General features: G+C 50.6%; 1 protein-coding gene across 8 annotated transcripts; it reads left to right on the top strand.

Annotated features, from left to right (window-relative positions):
* The first annotated feature begins 269 nt into the window (after positions 1-269).
* On the top strand, positions 270-10,855 carry Hemk1 (HemK methyltransferase 1, mitochondrial release factors N(5)-glutamine). 8 transcript variants are annotated; one of them, XM_048416875.3, is made up of 11 exons: positions 270-336; positions 1,242-1,626; positions 1,937-2,028; positions 2,331-2,424; positions 7,091-7,225; positions 7,540-7,604; positions 7,885-7,934; positions 9,168-9,276; positions 10,011-10,106; positions 10,247-10,360; positions 10,473-10,855. In XM_048416875.3, exons 2-11 carry the CDS (start codon positions 1,396-1,398, stop codon positions 10,507-10,509), a joined length of 1,023 nt encoding a protein of 340 aa, XP_048272832.2. In that variant the 5' UTR covers positions 270-336; positions 1,242-1,395; the 3' UTR covers positions 10,510-10,855. The 8 variants fall into 8 exon arrangements, 7 of the variants coding, with proteins under 7 accessions (XP_048272832.2, XP_085545819.2, XP_048272834.2 ...); XM_048416877.3 differs by having other exon boundaries at positions 292-332; XM_048416876.3 differs by having other exon boundaries at positions 307-369.
* The last annotated feature ends 8,518 nt before the right edge of the window (positions 10,856-19,373 follow it).

Below are 19,373 nucleotides of genomic sequence, written 5' to 3'. Positions count from 1 at the left end.
AAACCGTGTGCTTGAAGCAGTCACTGCAGGCTGGAGCCACAGCTCTGCTGCGACCTTAAGGAAGACTAGTGGGTCTGGGACCCTACAAAGCAACTCACACACCTCTGCACTTTCCCCTTAGTGGGGCTGCGGGTGGGTGCCAGTCAGCTCAGCCCACCCGTCCTCTCGTAGTCTTTAAAGGCGGAATTTACCGCTGTAGGAACCCTAGACTAGGGGGACGTGGTGCACCCGAGCACTTTCTCAACAGCACTGAGGCGGAAGCAAGGTGCCGAGGGAGTGCACTGCAGAATACGCATATCCGGGGCTGATCCTGGGGCCGGCTCCTGGTGCTGGTGTGTAAGTAGGGCAAGCGTTCATTCCCTCAACCGGGTACGCACCAGCGGTAGAGATCGGGATGGGAGTGCATGGCCGCAGTGTTGCCTTTTGAGACCAAGCCGGTCCTATCCCTCACAGTCCTGGCAAATAGACTCGGAGAGAAGGCACGCTTAACAGAGTCGTTGATAATGTCCTTGCGTATTTGGGATGGAAGTTGTGTTGTTGAGACTTGGAGCTTTGCTTCCTTCCGGACCTGGGAACAAGTTGCTTCTTTCTTCTGAAGCCCAGTCTTTGAGGCTGTGGTTGTTAGCAAGTGCTCAGCAGATGTTAGTTTTGGAACTTAGTTTGCTTGGAAGCAGAGGGGACCACCGATTTTAATTTTTCAGATAACTTATTTATGTTAACTTAAGTGTAACGATTTTTCAACCTTCAATTCATGCAAATGTCTAGGATTATGGGTTAAGTTGGAGGGAAAAATTCAGCTTCCAAGCAATGATGGTGCATACAGAATGTGAAGCAAAGCTCCGAAGCATGACAGTCTCCTGCCCTCTATTAATGAGTTCCTGGTGTGTGGTGTACTGTTGTACAGGCCCTTGACATCCATTGGTTAAGGCAGCAGTCGCCATAGAACTGGAGTTATTTTCCCCACATATGGATGCTCAAACTGGAAGTCAGAAACAATGATTTGCCTGAGTTCACATACACTGGGGTCTGACATTAGCCCTACTCCCAAGCCCACACCCTGACTATTAACAGGAACCAAGCTCTGCCAGTTCAACCTACATAAAAAAAAAAAAAAAAAAAAAACCTGGCCAAGACAAGAAATCAAATAGGTGGTTGAGGGTGTGAATATAGTCCAGGAGGTGACAGACTAAAATACGCACTCTTTTCAGGCAGCTTTTGAATCTTTCCTCATTCTCCTTTAGGGTGACAACAGCATCTGAGAAATAAAACACCAGAGAACCAGAGTTTATGACTGATCCTTCTGCACCCAGTCCAGCCTAGGGATCACCCTGGCACCTCCCTCGGTGACTGGTATCACAAGGGAGACTTAGGAACTTGCAAACCTTTCTCTAAGACATGAAGCTTTGGGGGCGAATACTTTGGACCCTCCTATCTGGTTCCAGGGGAAGGAGGGGAGTCCCCCAAGGCTGGGCCCTCAACTCATGGAAGCCTCTTTCATCTCTAACTGGACTGTTGAGTGCCAGAGAGGTGGTCAGCCACTGGACACAGGTCTTTGAGCAAAGAGGTATCCCAGAGGCTCGGGAGTCCAGTGAGTACATCGTGGCCCATGTTCTTGGAGCCAAAACAGTTAAGTGCTGTGTTGGGGATAAAAAGAGAGAGGAGGGAGAACTCTAGGGAACAGATATTGGCGGGGGGGGGGGGGCGTTGCTATTTTATATTGTTTTCCTCAGTCAGAGTGCTTAGCAGAGACTTGGTGGAATTTTGCTGAACAGATGTTTCAGGCAGATATTCGTTCATCCAACAAATGGTTACAGTGCATTCCAGGCTCTGTAGGCCCAGGGAGGACTAAGTGGCTAGTGTTGAGTCCAGAGTGTTGAGTCCATTGTCCACACAAGAAACCAAGGGAGCCAGCCACTCACGTTCTCCATGGGGACAGTTTCAGAGCCTGAGACCAGTACTTTGGACCAAGCCACTGACCCCTAAACAACTGCAGTACATCCAGGAACTGTGTAGTCATCGATTACAGAGGTAAGCAGCCATGGACAGATCTGAGAACTCTTGAGTTAGGAACAGAGAATCATCCTCCCCTACTCCTGCCAAGTTATGGTCATGGAGGCGTAAAGAGATCTGTTGGGGTGAGGAAGTGGCAAGAGAGGGACTGGTATAGTAAGTTTAAAGAAGGGAAAAAGGGTAGGCCTAGACTGTGTCTTAGGGCATTGCAGACAGGGAACCTGCCTGATAGTGTTGGCCACAGTCATCTTCACCTCAGCTCTGGCCTTTGTTAGTCCAGGTTCTGGTTCTGATGACCTCCCTGAATGCTCCTTTTGCAGGATGCCGGTGCAATATATCCTTGGGGAGTGGGACTTTCAGGGACTCAGTCTGAAAATGGAACCCCCGGTGTTCATTCCTCGGCCAGAGACGGAAGTGAGTATATCACTGAGACAAGTCAGGATGAAGATAAGAAAATGGGGAAGGTACCTGCCTTGCCCCAGACTTCCTCCAGGGGGTGCTGGGGCCCCATGGCTGCCATTCACAGGGACAGTGCCCTTCCACACAGGTCTTCTTGCTGTCCAGGTTGGCTGTGCCAGGATAGAAGACTCCTCTTGCCTTCTTCCTTTGACTCTCCACCCAGCTCCAAGGACTGGAAGTGACATAGAATGCTCCAAGTGTTGTCCCAGTGCTTCACCTGTTGTGGCCATTCCTTAGGAGCTGTCCTGTAGGCCCATGGCTGACTCAACCCATAGGAAATAAATGGCCTCCAGCAACTTATAGAGCAGGGAGAAGTAGAGAGTGCTCTAGCTGGGCACCTGGGGGCCCTCCATAAGAGCCGTGTGATTAGAGGCGGTTGCTGCCGGCTCAGATGATGGGAGTGTTGGCCTGTCAGGCTAGGGTATCTGTGACTGGGTGACCTGCTTAGGTCTGTTGTCTGGTCAGGTGATTGTCTGTGTCAGTCCCTCAGATGGCCAGAACTGGGGATTGTGTGGCCCATGCATGCTGTCCCTTGGGACACACCCTCATCTGGGAGAGATGTTTCTCTGTCCTTACACTGCTCCCTTATTTTGTTGGTGGCAGAGCTGGGAGCTAGAAGTGAACTCTGGCGTGAAGCGGGGCTGCAGAGGGGATGCTGAGCAAAATCAGAGGGCGCTAGACTCTGGAAAAGATTGTTTCTGGAAAGATTTCTTGGCAAATAAACATTTTGGGGGAAAGTTCATCCCCTTCCACTTTTACTAGCCCGGGCCTCTGAGCTGTCTGTCCTTCACCCTTTCAATCTCTGTCCCTTGGCCAAGAATATTCTGATCATTTTGGAGAGATGGCTCAGTGGTTAGGAGCACTTGCTGCTCTTCCGGAGGACCCAGGTTCAATTCTTAGAACCTACACAGTAATTTATAACCATCTGTAACTACAGTCCCATGGGATCTGACATCCTCTTCTGGCCCCTGTGGGCACTGCATGCACACTGGACATGGGCATACATACCAGCAAAATACTATGCACATTAAAAAAAAATTCGCTGATTACCTGGGGTACCCCCTTATCAGGTGGTTGAAAGACTGAACTTCACTTTATTCCCCCAAATTGGAGCAGAACTGCAAGGAAGTCTGAGGCCTTGAGAAGTCAAAGAGCTATCAAGGAAGGGCTGCACCTGAACTTCCTGACTCTCTCCTGTTTAGTACTGACATAACCTGGGATGGGGTACAGACACTCAGAAGCAGGATGTGACCTGTCATCTTCAGGCTTTTGGAAGATTGCCCTGCAGCTTTCTCCAAATACCTGACGTCTGGCTAGGAGATCACTAGCCATGCATGGAAACTGTCAAGGCTCAGACATAGAAGGTCTGAGCTATCATGCTATCATGGTGGTAACTGGTGTGTGTGTTTGGATTCCGGGTGTTGGGTGTGAGCTTTTGACTCCCGTGTGCCCCACCCATTCTCGGGGTGTCTGGGCCAGGAAGGCAGCTTTGCTGCTTGAGGAGGGGAAGAGTGAGGATGCTGTGGTTGGGGGGCCAGGTCTGCCTCACTGTACAGACATTTCTGAGAACTCACCAGGTTCGCCCCAATGTGAAGCCACATCAGGCAGGGGTGCTTTACTAAGAAATCAAGAGGACGTGGCCTGTGGCAGAGAGGAGAGAGATTGGGTGCAGGGGAGGGGTCACGAAGTCTGTATTCTCTATCCATCAAAGGGCGGCTTTTGCTGGTGGGTGTGAAAGTCTGAAATGCAAAGTTGCAAGTGGCTTGTGGCCTGATGAGTTTTATTTTCCCTGGGAGGGGGAGTGAGAGGGTGGCTGAGTCTCCTGTATGGCAGTCTGTACAGTGGGAAACTGAAGTCTGGGGTGTGAGCCATTCCATCCCCATCTGTGTGGTATGACTGTAGAGGCTGTGGGAGCCTAGTGCCGTCACTGTTTTAGGGAGGCAGTACACCTGACTAGTGTCAACTCACCAGGGATATGATCCTACTAGAGGGTGTTCATGAGAAGCCTTCTGAGCCCTCAGAGTTGCCTCTATAAGGTGTCTGCAGTCTCATTGGGAGCAATGACTGGGCAAAACCGCCCACTGCTCTTTCCCTGCCTCTGTCTCCTATTTCTCTTATCTGTCACCCCATGTTTTGAATTCTTCCTGGATTCAGTTGGAACAGATGGTCTGGGTCTGTGACCAGCTTGGCTCATATCCCTTCTCAAAGAACCAACAGCTTAGGTAGAGGGAAGGTCTTTACTGCCTAGGAAAGAATTTTCTGGACTTCCTGAATGCAATCTCAACATAGATAGTCCCCAGATGGTCTTCTGATCAAGATGAGCTTTCATGGTCTGTGGTAGAAGGAGAGGTAAGAGGCCACTGGTGTCAGTGAGGGCCCAGTCTCTCAGCCCTGCCCCAGGTGGCCATTTGCATGGATGGTGTGTGTGTCTGAGGTCAGGGATGCCTCTGTGAGGTGGCTAGCCAGTGTGGGCTGGCTGAGGGGTCATCCTCCAGCCAGAGTGGGCTGTTTGTGGCCAGGAAACCCAGAGAAACTCACACCCCTAACATAGGCTGTCATTTTGCCGGCCTTTCAACCTGTTGCCTTTACCACAGCCTCTCAGTCACAGTCCTAGATTGTGAGCTTTTCGCCGGCCATAAGCCCAGTTTGGTGCACACACCCAGTGCTCTCCACTCATCCCTGGCACAGGACTGAATCAAGCTTCCTCATCTATAGACAGTAGTGCAGAATGGGCTTGGTTCAGGGAGGGCTGGTCCAGCTCTCCTCTCTGTCTGCTTTGGACTTGTTACCTTTGGTGTGAATGAGCATTGCCATTGAGATTGGGGCCCTAGGAAGGGCAAAATGCTTTTGAGACTCAGCAGGACAAACTTAAAAGGAAAGGGGGTTTGGGTGATCTGATGTTGTTTGCTCCACTGGGCCTGGTCTTCTCATAGTTTAATATAAGAGGCAACCCCTGTCTTAGATCTTCAAGTCAGGCTGAATATCTTTGGGTTGTAGAGATGCAACCAGTCTGCAGAATGAAGATGTTCTAAAGAGGTAACTGTGTCCCTCAATCTATCAGACTGTTGGAAACAACGGACCCCAAAGAAGTAGGGATTTCCTGAGAAATCTCATGCACTAGTCAGGAGGGAGCTTGTCTCCCACAAAGGGATCTCACAGTGCTAACAACCTGTCAGACTGCAGCCTAGGCAGTGATGAGTTGGTGGTGGGCAGGACCACACCTTGGCCGGACTGCTTAGACCTGTGCATCCTTGGCCTGCTGGTTATGTTTTGACCTCACTTTAGGAATCTGAGATAGACTTGAAGGGTTTGCTGGATTTCTTTGTCCCTCCTCTCATTGTAGCCACACTGAAAAAGTCTCTTTTTTTCCCTTTCCTTTCCCTTCCTCCCTCCTCCTCTCCTCTCCTTTCCTCTTCCCTCCTTTCACCGCCTCTCCTATAACCTCTCTTCACCTCCCTTCTACTCCCCTCTCCTCTCATAACCTCTCCTCCCCTCCCTTCTCCTTCCCTCCCATAACCTCCCCTCCTTTCTGCCTTCTACTTTTAATTTGGCTCTTTTTATTGGCTTATTGAGGATGGGTGGCCAGTTCTGATTTGGGGCACAGTTTGTAACCTCCAAGTCTGATAACAGAGACACTTTACAGGGGCCGAGGAAGGCTTCCTTCAAAGGAAACTGCTTTCCTCCCAGTTTCCTGAGCCTTGAAGGGTCCCTCTGCCCATACCCAAGGGGTTTGTCTTTGAGAAGACAACCTGCTGTATGCTTGGATCCCCCACTCTCTGGGTAGAAACATTTCAGCTCTGGACAACAGCAACCTTCACCTTTCACTCCTACCTCACCGTGTGCTGATTACCATGTACAGCCCCAGTGGGCATCAGATGGTGGGCAAGACCCTAAACCCTCTTGCGTTCATGCTGATGATTTCTAAAAGTATACTTTGCTCCAGAAGTGGGTACCGTCCGGACAGGCTCTCACCACACCTGTGCCCCTTTACCATGTTCTGTGTGTGCCACAGCCACCTGCAGGTATGAGACGTGGACAGAGGTGTGTCCCTGCCCCATTAGGTAACTGCTTGTCCCTTTGGTCTAGGAATCTTCTGGGAATTCCCAAACACAACTCTGAGAAAGCTGAGGGCACACTAGCCACCCCTGATTTATTTATTTTCCCCACCATGGTACTAGGGATGGAACCCAGGACTTTACATATGTAGGCAAGTGCTCTTCCTGTGAGCTATATCCTCAACTCCAACCCTTTGATTCAAGACCAGGCACAGAGGGATTGGTCATCCAATATGGTTCTCAGCATTGCTGTGAGTATAAAAATGGAAAATGTCCGGACAGGCATAACTGGGGTTGATTAAGTGCACGTAGGCAGATAAGGGGTCAGGCATATGACTCTGACTAATTTTTACTGTGTTCTTGAGGGCAGTGTTCAGTTTTGCAGATGAGTAAACTAAGGCATGCAGGGACAAAGTGATCCACTCAGGGTCCTTGCTGATGTCAGGATCATTTTGGCCTTGGTAGTCCCCCACCTGTCTTCACTTGGAACCAACTGCTTGGACCTCTTTTTAAGACTCCCAGGAGCAAGATGGCACCCAGTCTAATCCAGGCCCTCTGCTTTCCAGGAACTGGTTGAATGGGTTTTAGAGGAAGTGGCCCAGAGACCCACTACAGTGGGAGCCCAGGGTGGTCCCCTGATTCTGGAGGTGGGCTGTGGATCAGGAGCCATTGCCCTCAGCCTGCTGAATCAACTCCCTGAGGTAAGCCCCCTCAGCTTTCCTCTGCCCTGCCTTTATTAGACATTGAGATAGATTGAGATAGTCACTCACTGTCCCTTATATTGACCCTTCACCCACATCCTTCTTCTAGAAGCATTGAGGGAAAGTGGCCAGAAAAGGAAGGTGTGCTCAGCCCAGCATGGCGATAACCTCTGCCTTCCACCCCTGTCTGTCCGGCTGGAGCCTAACTATAGGAAAATTTTGTTCCATGTTTCTTTCTTTTGAGGAGTTTAGTGGGGAGTTCTCAGACAGGCATCTTCCAGAACTCCTCCTCTCTTCCTTTGTTCTTGGGGCAGAGTCAAGTCATTGCTGTGGATAAGGGAGAAGCTGCTGTTCGTCTGACCCATCAGAATGCTCAGAGGTATATGGACTGAGAAGCCCAGAGGGCCAGCACTGGGGAGTTGGACTTGGGGACCTGGACTTGACCTTTATTCTAGTATCAAACCCATTCCTGCCTTCTGTTCTTGAGGGAGAGATGCAATGAGGGTTGCCTGGCGTTGGTCCCATGGGTTTATGGATGGATGGACTGTGAGCAGCGGCTATATTGCTGGTCCGAGAAGGTCTCATTTCCCCTCCTGGTCCTTGCAGCCAAGGGTAAAGGCTCACATCCTATGCTCACCACCACCTCCCCATCTCTCCAGGCTTCAGTTGCAGGACAGGATTCGGATCGTTCCCCTTGATATAACTTCAGGTACATCCCCCTGCCCATCTTTTTGGGGTGGGGATCCTGGATAGAGGAATTTCTGGTGGGTGAGGCGCTGTTGAAATGGGGTAAGGGTTTCCCAGTAAGCATATCTGTGGACCAGTGGACCATCTCAGATTAGCCCTTACTGAGGATAGACAAGATACTGTTGTCGTCTCCTTGGCTGACCTGACCCATGAAGGTCTTCTCGGGTGCGGGCGGGGTTGAGACAGGGTTTCTCTATGTAGCCCTGGCTGGCTGTTGGCCTCTGCTCCCTGAGTGGTGTGAATAAAGGTGTGAGCCCCCACTGCCCAGTAACAAGGCCTTTTCTTTATCTTCTGGATCCCTATAACTGATAAGTTTAACTAGGGTGTGTTTACTGGCAAGTGATAAAGAGATATTCAAAGGAAAGTCGTTCAGAGCCAGGAACCTGTTATCTTAGCAGTGCCCTTCTCTCCTCCCCCCCCCCCCCCCCCCCCCCCCCGCCCCAGGAGGATTCCTGTGAATTCAAGGCCTGTCTAAGGACAAAGTGAAGCCTAGACTAGCGTGGGATACAAAGTAAAACATCTCTCACACAAAAACATCAAATAAAACATCAACAACTAAGAAAGAAAATTTTAGGACCAAGATACTTGTGAGCCTCTCTGTCTCCGCCTGGCCTGAAAGAGGTGGCGAGGCCGTGCCTGGCTTGTGGGGAACTTTGCAAGAGTCTCAGGTTTCCAGCTCCAGTTCTGATTCTTCTGTTACCCGTAGGGTCCCCGAGTTTTGTGAGAGTGTGATCTGCCTGGTTTAGCATCTGGTACAAGTGGGACCCAGACACAGCCATAAGGGGTTGGCTGAGGGCCGGGCTGCCCTCCATATGCTTTCAGAACATACTGTTTATAAAGCAGAGAGTAGCAAGGCCAGGGGGCTGCAGAGCGAGAAGCCCTTCCTCTGCCTGTGTAATCAGGGAGGGTTTTCTGGAGGTGGCACTTGATTATTGCTTACTAAGGAGACCTTGACAGGGAGCAGAGGGAATGCAGACATGCTAGGTGAAAGGCTGCCTGTCAGAACATGTCCACTTCTGGCCAGCCTGCTAAGTAGAGACTCTGGCTACTAATCTTCAAGTCTGGCCAGGTCTAGAGACAGGCCCATAGTATGACTAGGGAAGAGGGACTGTCCAAGGGACAAGGTGGCAAGTGGAGCTACCAACTTTCCCTTCACAGTGGACCATTCCATATGTATCTGTTTCTTTGTCCACAGAAGGGTGCTGGACACACCTTTTGTCCTGGGGTCCCATAGACTTGGTGGTCAGTAACCCTCCCTACGTCTTCCACAAGGACATGGAACAGCTGGCCCCAGAGATCTGCAGGTACAGGGTGGGTAGACTGTTAGAGAAGCTCTACCAAGATCCCTCTATGCTGGAGGACTTCCGCCTGGAGAAAACGGGTGGGGCCCAGAGGGACAGCAGTGTTGAGAGGTGCACGTTAGCGCCCACAGCCTTACTGGGACAGTTTTTGCCTTTGCACTTCTGACTCCTGGAGGTCCCTAGCCTCTCTGAACCTCCGTTTCCTGCTTTGAAAAGCAGCGGTACTTGCAGGACCATGGGAAGGACTTAGCATCAGGCATCGTGATAGAAGGCACTTGTGGAGGAATGTGCCATTTTACACCAGAGAGGGGGGCTGCCCATTTAAGGCCCCATGAGGACTTAGTGGGAAAGCCATCCTGCATTTACAAGGACGGGAAACCCAGTGTAACCACATGTCCCTCCATAAGCCCTGGTGACACCAGCTGGATGCTGGCTCCTCTTTTCTGGGCACATAGAAGTAGTCAGATGAAGAGCAGAAGCAGCTGGGTTTTGAGAGAGCCTCATGCCCTGAGGACTCTCTGTCAGTGGGACTCCCAAGTCCATCTGGCCCTGCTCTGTGGGGAGGTCTGCAAGAGCGGGCAGGAAGGTCAGACTTTAGGAACCACTTGCTAATGGATCCTCAGCTTACCTCTCCACCCAGAGTCTAAGTCCCAGGCCCTTTGTGAATGCCCCCTGGCCTGTCAACCCTTTCACTTACCCTACCCCAGTCTCTTACCTGCCACTGTTTTCCCATTCAGCTATGAAGACCTGGTGGCCCTGGATGGTGGTGAGGAAGGCATGGACATCATTACCCACATCTTGACCTTGGCTCCCCGGCTATTCAATGTCTCTGGGTATGGACGCCACCTCCACTTCCACTGTATAATTGATGTGTCTTGGCAATCTTGTGCCCCTGCCTCTAGCAGTCCAGACAATGTAGAAGCACAGGTCCTGGCCCTCCCTAGCTGAGCTGACCTCTCTTTCCACCATGTAGAAGCATCTTCTTAGAAGTGGACCCAAGACACCCAGAGCTTGTCAGCAGCTGGCTTCAGAGCCGGCCCGATCTGCGCCTTAGTCTTGTGGCTGTACGGAAAGATTTCTGTGGGAGGTAAGGCTACAGCTCCCGTCGCCCTACTCCTTCCGTGCTCTCTAGCAGCCCCCACCACTTGTGCATTCCTTAGAGCGTAGATGGTACCCAGATACTCATCCTGTCTCCCCAGGCCCCGGTTCCTGCATGTCCGGAAGTCTGCAGTATAGTGTGGCTACTCTGAACAGCTGGCCAGGATTCCAGTCTGCTGGGGGCCTGGCTGACCCTGCATGGAATACTGCTCAGAGAGAGGCAATAATGCTGTCCAGAACCACAGGCATGGCCCGTGGTTCTGCGATTCCCCACGATGGAAGTTGCTAGGAGACTTGGAAATAAGGATGGAGTGTTCTTTCTGGGGCAGCAAAGAACAGAGACTCAAGAGCCCAGCTCTTTCTCCGCAGTGTCACAGGATACCTGGAGTTCCTGTTGGTGAAACTGCTGAGCAGATATTGGGAAATGCAGCCAGTTAAGTACTGAGAGAACAATAAATGGTAAGCCAGTGTTTTGTTAGCAGTATCTGTGGGCCCTTGTCCTCTGTATAGGATTAGGCCTGAGAGCCTCCTACCCAGTAAGTCAAGCAGACTGTGTGATGGGTTGGGACCCAGTATAAGGAGAGCACATAATGGGGATAGGGGTATGAGGCTTAATCCTGTCCTTGGACACTGTAGGGACTGCACAGAATAGCTTATTCTTTGGGTTAACATCGTCTACCTCCAGCCTGAGTATTCCTATATACCCTTCCTTGACTGGGTCTAGATTGAGCATGGGGGCCATGTCTGAGGATGAGGGTGGAGTTGAGGGTTTTTTGACACATGATCCTGGGGTTGCATGCCCACACTAATGTCAGTGAAGGTTTGAGACAGTAAGGTGGAAAAAAAAACCCACAGGACTTTTGTTTGCTTTCATTGAACTTCCTTTCCAAATGTGGAAATTCAAATTTGGAGTTCAAATAACCCACATAAATCTCCCCGGCTGATGCGCCCAACCAAGTGTGATCATTGAATTGTGACCTTTGCTCCAGCTCTGAGCAGATTCACAGCTACCAGGAGGCCCAAAGATCAGGTACTGTCAACAGCAATAGGAAACTTCTCAGTGGTGAGTGTTGATGCAAGATTGCATCTGGGTAGATCATCAAGTGTTGAAGACTAAACATGTCCATTCTACCTGACTCTCTCCTGCCCCTAGCATTTGCAAAGGCCTGACCTAACGTGCAACAGCCAGAGACAGTGTGCTCTGATAGGCAACAACACCACCAGAGCCAAGACAACTGTGTGTCAGGTTACAGCTGAGTTGGATCCAGTTACCGCCTTTCTCCAAGGTATGGACTCTTCTAAGTCCAAGAGTAGTACAGGAAATAGCTTCACTTTATTCTGTTCTAGATCACCAAAGTAGAACATGCATGCTGGCATCTAAATACCCACAGTCCAGGCAGGAGGGTCAAACTGCTAAGAGAAGGCCTGCCTGCAGTCCCATGGTACAAGGTAGCTAGACTGAGAAAGGAAGTCAGGCCCTCGCTTTCTGGGAGTCTGTCTTTCTGGACTTATATCCTGTTTAAATGATGCCTGCTGCTGTGGTTAAAGGGTTTATTTGTGTTGGCAAAGGCTATACTGCAGGTATCAGAGCCCAGCATCTGGCCCTGGTGACCTATCCTATGTCCAGCACTAGATATGTGGCCCTCAAGCTGTCTCTGGCTTCCCTTGAAGTAGAGAGCCTGGGCTTTCTCTCACGACTGTTCCAGAAAGAACCTGGGAGGGTAACATAGGGTACAACCAGAGCAAGGCTCCTCACCTCCTGAGCCTCCTATGCCATTTGCCCTTTGCTTGCCAAAGCCTGTATGAAAATTGCCTTCTCTCTCTTGCCTCTGCCCTTTGGCTCTGTCTCTTTTCAGACATCAGGCTACCCTGACCTCACAGCCATTTGTTGCCCTCTCATCTCGCAGCTTGGGTTATACTCAGTGCTGAGTTTTCTGACAGTTTTACCCCCCTGGCCTCAGTCCTGTTTCTGAGGTAAGGCCTGGAGAGCCTGCGGGTATGGCACCCAAGAGAGTACAGTGGTGGAGAACGACAGTGGAGGGCAGTTGGGGTCACTGGAACAGGAGCCACCCTTGGGACAACTTCCTTCCCAGAAAACTGTAGGGCTTGACTCCATTGGGATAAAAGTCCAAGCCAAGTAGAGTGGCAAGGCAGGGCCTCTAGAATGTAGCTTCTAGCTTAGTTGGGCTAGACACTGAGTTGCCATGCTGGAGCCATATCGACCCAGGTTTGGATTCTAGAGGCTGTCCCTTACCAGGATGTGACCTTGGGCAGATGACTTCGCCTTATTTAGTTTTGGCCTCCAAACCTTGGGAAACAGGGCCAAAGTGCTTTACCGCAAGGATGGTTATGAGATTTTCTTAGTACATTGTGGGTGTTTCTGTTGCCTTGAGGGCAGACAGGGAAGGTCCTGTACCCTGCTGGGTCAGCTCAGCACCAGTATGAGCCAGGCAGAGATATGGCAGTCAGCAAAGGAAAGATGGCAGGATTTTAGTCCTGGGCTATTATTGGTGACTCCACCCTCTGGAGATGGAACCACCAGGAGCAGCCTCTTCCTTTCCTCACCGGTTCTCTCCATCAGGGCTATGGCAGCCAGTGGCTCCACTCTGGAAAAGTCAGACTCAGTGCCCTATCCTCTTTCTCCTAATGCTAGTGCCGGAAGCTTGACACAAGTCAGGGAGTCCTTTGGGGACAGTGCAGGAGGATGTGGTACAAATGGTGCTACCCAGGCTCTGCAGGTTCTACAGGCCCTGAGGTCTTGAGGCCAGATCCTGGGAGAGCAGTCTGTCTCCTGCTAGAGCAGGGGGGAAAGCTATGGTCTTGCCTCACAGTCGGATATTTGTATAACTTCCTATGGCGTATTCCTTGTGGCCTATTCAGCTACCTTATTAGAATGTGTCCCCAGCTACAAGAAATACACCATTTCTTGCAGGCCCGCTTTCATGGACCCTGGGCATCTGTTCCCAATCTCTGTTCTAAGCTTTAACTGGATCCGCAGTACCTGAGCATGGTCTCTGTCTTGCAGAATGCTGTCTGAAGAGGTGGGGGAAGACATCTCCGAGAAAAGCCCCCAGGGTACCCCTCTCTGGCCCCATAAGTAAGCTTCTATCAGGGTAAAGGGTTTCACCACTGATGGGCCTGAGAACTGCTGGGCAGACGTGGGAAACCCTTCAGTCTCTGCAGCCCAGCCCCATCTTTCCCCATCCGCCTTCAGATTCTTTACTGCCCTGGACCTCAGCTACCCTGCGGTACCTTCCTCCAGACACTTCCCCTTTCCCCAGTAATGCATCCTTCTGGAGTTCCCTTGCCCATCACTGCCAATCCAGGTCATACCTGCTGAGTCCTAACACACTTGGCCTGACTTTGTGCCTCCCCCTACCCACATCTCTGTCAGTACCCTACCCGTATATCTGGCCCCTGAATTCAGAAACCTTCCAGTCTCTTTCTGGGAGCCCCTGTGAGACTGGCACATGCAGGTTTAGTAAAAGTCCACCAAATAAACTGACCCCATATCCATTTTCTAGATGAGGCTAGAACTTCCCAAGTGGCCCACATCTGACCTGACAATAGCACTCACATATTCTAGTCAGTAGGGAGAGGAAATCATGAGCTCTGGCTTCTTGCCTGAGCCAGGCAGCTGTTCAAGTTGAGCCATAATCTCTTTGAGGACTCCAGTGCACCTGATCCCCGCCCCGCAGCATGCCAGGAGAACAGGCTGTTCTTGGCGGCAGCAGGTGCAGGCGCCAAGCTTCCTGGAGCTCTAGGCCTTAAGCAGTCAAGGTGGTGGCTAGGACGGTGGCCTGGTCTCTCTTTGTGAACTCTCTGCCCTGAACAAGACCCTGGGTTTGAGACAAAACAAAACAACTCTATAGGCAATATAGTGGTGATTAAAGACACCTGTGTCCTCTTTCCCCAACACATGACTATTGCCTTATATGGTACAAAGGATGTTGCCAGATATGAATAAAGATTATATGTGTGTATGCCTGCGTGTGGTATGCATGTCTTCATATGAGCATGCAGATGTGAATACATGCATTGGGGAGCAAAGGCCTAATCACCACCATGGTTTGAGACAGGGCCTTTCACTGATCTGGATCTCGTGGATTACACAAGTCCCAGGACTCCTGCCTCCATCCTTCCACTCTGGGGTTACTGATGTGTGCAACCATCCCTAGCTTTTGCGTGGGTGCTGGGAATGCTAACTCAGGCTCTCGAGTTCTTGCAGCAGGTAGTTTGCCAACAGATCCTTCTTCTCAGACTTGTGACTGAAGATCTGAAGAAGGGAAAGTTGTCCTGAGTTGTTCAGGTAAACACATGATTCACAGGTGTCTATAGAAAAGAGACAGGTGTCAGAAGTGAGCAGAAGCAGAGGTCAGTGTTGTGTGATTGCAAGAGGAGCCAGCCAAGAGCCAAGGAATGCAAACAGCTTCTTCCCTAGAGCCTCAGGGAAGTATGCATCCCTGCCCACATCTTCACTAAGCACGGTGGAATTGATTTTGGATTTCTAACCTCTAGAATTATACAGCGTAGTTGTGTGTATTAAGTTACAAAATCTATGGTAATCTTTTACAGCAACTATAGAAAACTAATACAGATCTTGATGCTCCATGGAGCTTGGTTAGTCACTTTGTATTCTTTTTGTAAAATATTTTAAAATTACATTCATTTACTTATTGTGTGTGTATGTGTGTGTCCATCCGTGCCACAGCATGCTAGTTTGTGTCAGAGGAAAACTTGTAGGAGTCGTTTTCCACTGTGTGTGTCCTGGGCTTAAACTCCATTCTTCAGGCTTATTTAGTCTTGAGTACCTTTACCCAGAGTTATCCTGGCCAGCCTGTCACTTAATTTATATTCTTGTGACAAAATCTCTTACAAGGAGGAAAGATTAGTTTGGTTCATTGTTTCAGCTCAGGATTGGCAAGCTCTGCTGGGCACGTGACAAAGCAGAAAGATGGTGGGGGAAAGCGCCTCACCTCATGGCAGCCAGGAAGCAGAGAGAGAAAAGGGTCCTGAGACAGTATGTGCTTTCGTGGCTAGCCTTGGCTGTCAACTTGATGCACCTGGAAAGGGGAGCCTCAAGTGAAGAATTGTCTTGCCAGACTAGCCTGTTTTCACATCTGTGGGCTAGTTTCTTAATGCTAATTTATGCTGGAGAGCCTGCCCACTCTGGGAAGTACCTTCCCTAGCAGGTGGGCCTGGGCTGTGTTAGAAAGTGAGCCTGGGAGCCAGCCAGTCAGCAGTGTTCCTCCTCTGTCTGTGTGTCACTTCCTGCCCCCAGGTTCTCAATACTTGAGTTCCTCTGTGCTGAAATAAACCCTTCCCTCCACAACCGGAAGTGGGAGGTTTCAGTCGATGTTTTTATCACAGCAACTGAAACCAAATGAGAGCACACACTTTTCTGTAGGTCCCAGTTTCTTACTGCCTCCAACCAGGACCAGCCTCTTAAAGTTCCCACCGCATCTCAGTCACACCGCTAGCTGGGGACCAGGGCTTCAGCACAGAAGTCTTTGAAGGACAACCCAGGCCCACAGTAACAGTTCCACATGTTAAACTCTTAAAAATAGAAGTATTTCTGGAATTGGAATGTGGAAATGGGCAGAGGCTGGAAGAGTTTGGAGACACACAATACATTGCCTTGGACACCTCTCCTCAGAAGGGATGTGGCCAGGGTGGGTGGTGGTCAGCTCCCCTCAGTCTGCCAGCCTGAGGTGTGCAATACTTTATGGTCTTAAGAGAGAGAGTGGGCCGTCTCTCAGAACAGAGAGACCGGCCGAGACCCTAGGAGCAATGGGGAGAGTGGACTGGGATTAGAGAGTGTGCAAGGTTGGACTCCTGGACTATTTTTGATTATGTGAGGTCTACCCAGGTCCTGGTCCTGGATTCCCATGGAGTCATGTGGTGGCCTAGCAGTCCTGGAGCGGGAGGAAGGCCCACTCTGTATGCATGTCATGCCTGTGAGCTGAGTACAGTAACCTGTGCCTAAGAAGAAAGCCTGCCACCTTCGTGTCAGTGGATAGCTGGGTTCTTGTCAGTCACCAGGCAGTCCTCAGTCACCATTCTATCCTGGAATTGGATCTGGTTGTCCCTGAGGATCATAGTGTTCTGGTTCTCAAAGCTGGAGTTGCCAACTGTTACCTTTGGACCCTGTCCCTGGCCAGTCTGAGGCTGCGACTACTCTGAATGAGGAACAAGGAACTGTGGAGAAGCTATCCCACCTGGACAAGGTGCAGCCCTCCTGAAACTACAGTCCTAAACCAGGTGTCGCGTGGAGAGCTTCTGGAACCCAGTGGATTTAAGAGAAGTTGAGGACAGATACCTGGATTAGTTCAGGTGCCTGGGATTAAGGAGGAGCTGGGACATGAATCCCCTGGATATACTTTGTATGAAGCCTAGAGTATTTAACTCCTGATTTACCCTCTTCCCAAGCAGAAGTCTGCACAGCAGGCTGGAAGAGGATGAGGCTGCCACTGATGCCCGCCTGACCATCAGTGACACTGGAATTGTCATAGTTAGGTCCTGAGCTGTCTTACAGAGCTCAGAGCTGAGATCCACCTGTCGGAACAGGAGCAGAAGTTGCCAGAACTGTCCCACAGGGCTTCCCACAGCCACAGCAGCTGCCTTAATCCTGGCACATACAGTGCACAGTCAGTATCTCAGTCTCTCAAGCCAGGCTCCAGAGGGACTGCCACACTCAGGGGTTCACATAGCACTTGCCTCCTGACTCCTAGCTCAGGGCTTCCAGCCTCTGTTATCTCCAAAGTCCTGTGGCCAATAAATGGTGCTTATATGTGGCTCTATATAGCTCGGTGGTTCTCAACCTGTAGGTCGCGACCCCTTGAACGATCCTTTCACAGGACGCTCCTAAGACCATTAGAAAACACAGATTTCTATAATAGAACAGTAGCAGTATTACAGTTATGAAGTAACAATGAAGGTAACTTTATGGCTGGGGTCACCACAGCATGAGGAACTGTATTAAAGGGTCGCAGCATTAGGAAGATTGAGGACCACTGATAGCTCTTATAACTAGGGATTCTAGTGTATAAAACCCTTTGGGCTAGGTTCGTGGATCAGCATGAGCTGCATTAGCTCAACTGTGGCACTCGTGTATGGACACCCACATCGTGGTCCCACCTGAAGCCCTGGCAGTTGTGAGGTGAGTAAGCGAGCACTACCACCTCTGACGGAACTACCTGTGCATCTACCCTGACTCTCTTGGGCCTCCTGAGGTACTGTCTTGGAGTCGTGGTAAAACACCTTGATCAAAGTCAACCTGGGGAGGAAAGGGTTTCTTTCAGCTTACAGTTTCACTTCCTGGTCCATCATTGAGGGAAGGGAGGGCAGGAACTTCAACGGGACAGGAATCTGGAAGCAGGAGCCAATGTGAGGTCATGGGGGAAGGCTGCTTACTGGCGTGTTCCACATCTTGCTCAGCCATCATTCTTCTCGCACCCACAACCACCAGCCCTGGGGAGGCACCGCCCGCAGTGATCTGGTCCTTCTCACACTGTCAATCAAGAAAATACACCACAGGCTTGCCCACAGGCCAATCTTGTGGGGGCATTTTCTCAATTGAGGTTCTTTCTTCCCAAATGACTCTGGCTTGTGTCAAGTTAACATAAAACTACCCAGCACAGTTTTCTAAATGGCCACCGAGCATCTTTGGGCTTACAGTCAGGAATGTGAAGTGGAACAATTTTTATCCACAGGGTCCTCTTTTTTTTCCAGATAACCTCCTACCCGTCAGTAAAAGCTAGTCTTAGAGTTCAGAGAGTAAGACGAACAAAAGGAGGTTACCTTAGTCTTGCTGGGAGACTGAACTGAGCTAACCTGAACTAACTTTCTTCAGGGCCCAGCTGGAACTTGGAGAATCTCTGACCAGGTGGCCCCTTTCCCAGGGCCTGGGTCTCCCCAGGACTTCTGCTTCTCAGAGAAGAGGCAGCCATCAAAGTGACCCTGTTCTCTCAGTTCTGCTCTAAGGACCACATCTGGAAGAGCAGACAGGCCAGATGTGCCTGCTCTGGGTCCCAGCAGCAGGTGCCATTGTTGGGGCTCAATATGCCTACAGAGGTCCCTGTGTAGGTGAAGTTAAGGCCCAGTAGGGCAGGGGGCAGAACAGTTCTTTTGGGGATCCCAATAGTCACCACTTCCTCCACCCATCAAAGGCTCCTATCTCATCTTGCTTTCCAGAAACAGTATCACTTGCTAGAAGAGGTAGTTAAGTCTCTCTGTCCTTCCTGGAAGTCAGTGAGAAGCTGAGTTTTGTGAGTGTGCAGAGCAGATTCAGGTTAGTGCTGCCTGAGCCTTTTACCTAGTCACTGACCTTGTAGCTAAGTGTCTAGTGTCCATCTAGGCACTGGACCCCAAAGAGCTGATCTGCATTATTAGCTATAAATCTCAGGAAACCCTACAGGCCATGTAACTGAGAACACCGCAGATGAGGTTGTACAGCAAACTGGGAGAGAGAATGAGGCTACTCCAATGTTCATCTGACCATCAGAGATGGGTGGAGATGGATCTTGGGGTGCACCCTGCAGAGTTCAGCGCTAAGGTTCACCTCTCAGAGCAGGGGCAGAGGTTGCCAGGGCTGTCTCCACAGAGCTTTTCAGAAAGGCAGCAGCTCGATGAGCTCCTTTCCTAAGGCACGTGCAGGTCAGAGCCAGGACCTCCGTCTCCCAAGTCCTACTAGGTGTTAGGCTCCAGAAAGACAGCTCACACCCAAGCAGAAGGGCTAGAAAACACCGAACTTGAATGGTGCACACCAGGATACGAGCAGTGGATTATCCTAATCAGCCTTCATGCTGGCCTGTAAGGTGGGAGCTGTGAGGCCCTCATTTTACAGATAAGAAACATGAACGCAACCTAAAGATATGGCAGGCACTGGGGAGAGCCTGGGGAAATGCCTAGGGCCTGGAAAGCACATGAGCAGGGCTGTGTGGTGCCAAGTGAGCGGGAGTGCAATGGCCTGGCTGGGCTCTAAATGCACAACTAGGGACCAG

The sequence above is a fragment of the Myodes glareolus genome, chromosome 4, assembly GCF_982192425.1.
Source record: "Myodes glareolus chromosome 4, mMyoGla1.1, whole genome shotgun sequence".
Classification (NCBI taxonomy): Eukaryota; Metazoa; Chordata; class Mammalia; order Rodentia; family Cricetidae; genus Myodes; species Myodes glareolus.
Note: the sequence above shows the minus strand (reverse complement) of the source record. Positions and strands in the feature narration are given on the sequence as shown.

What these genes read in the sequence shown, in the direction of transcription:
- Hemk1 (XM_048416875.3), top strand. Translation starts at nt 1,396, where the DNA reads ATGAAGCTTTGGGGGCGAATACTTTGGACCCTCCTATCTGGTTCCAGG. An exon ending in ACCCATCAGAATGCTCAGAG is followed by an intron (nt 7,605 to 7,884) that starts GTATATGGACTG and finishes CCATCTCTCCAG; the next exon opens with GCTTCAGTTGCAGGACAGGA. An exon ending in CTGGCCCCAGAGATCTGCAG is followed by an intron (nt 9,277 to 10,010) that starts GTACAGGGTGGG and finishes TTTCCCATTCAG; the next exon opens with CTATGAAGACCTGGTGGCCC.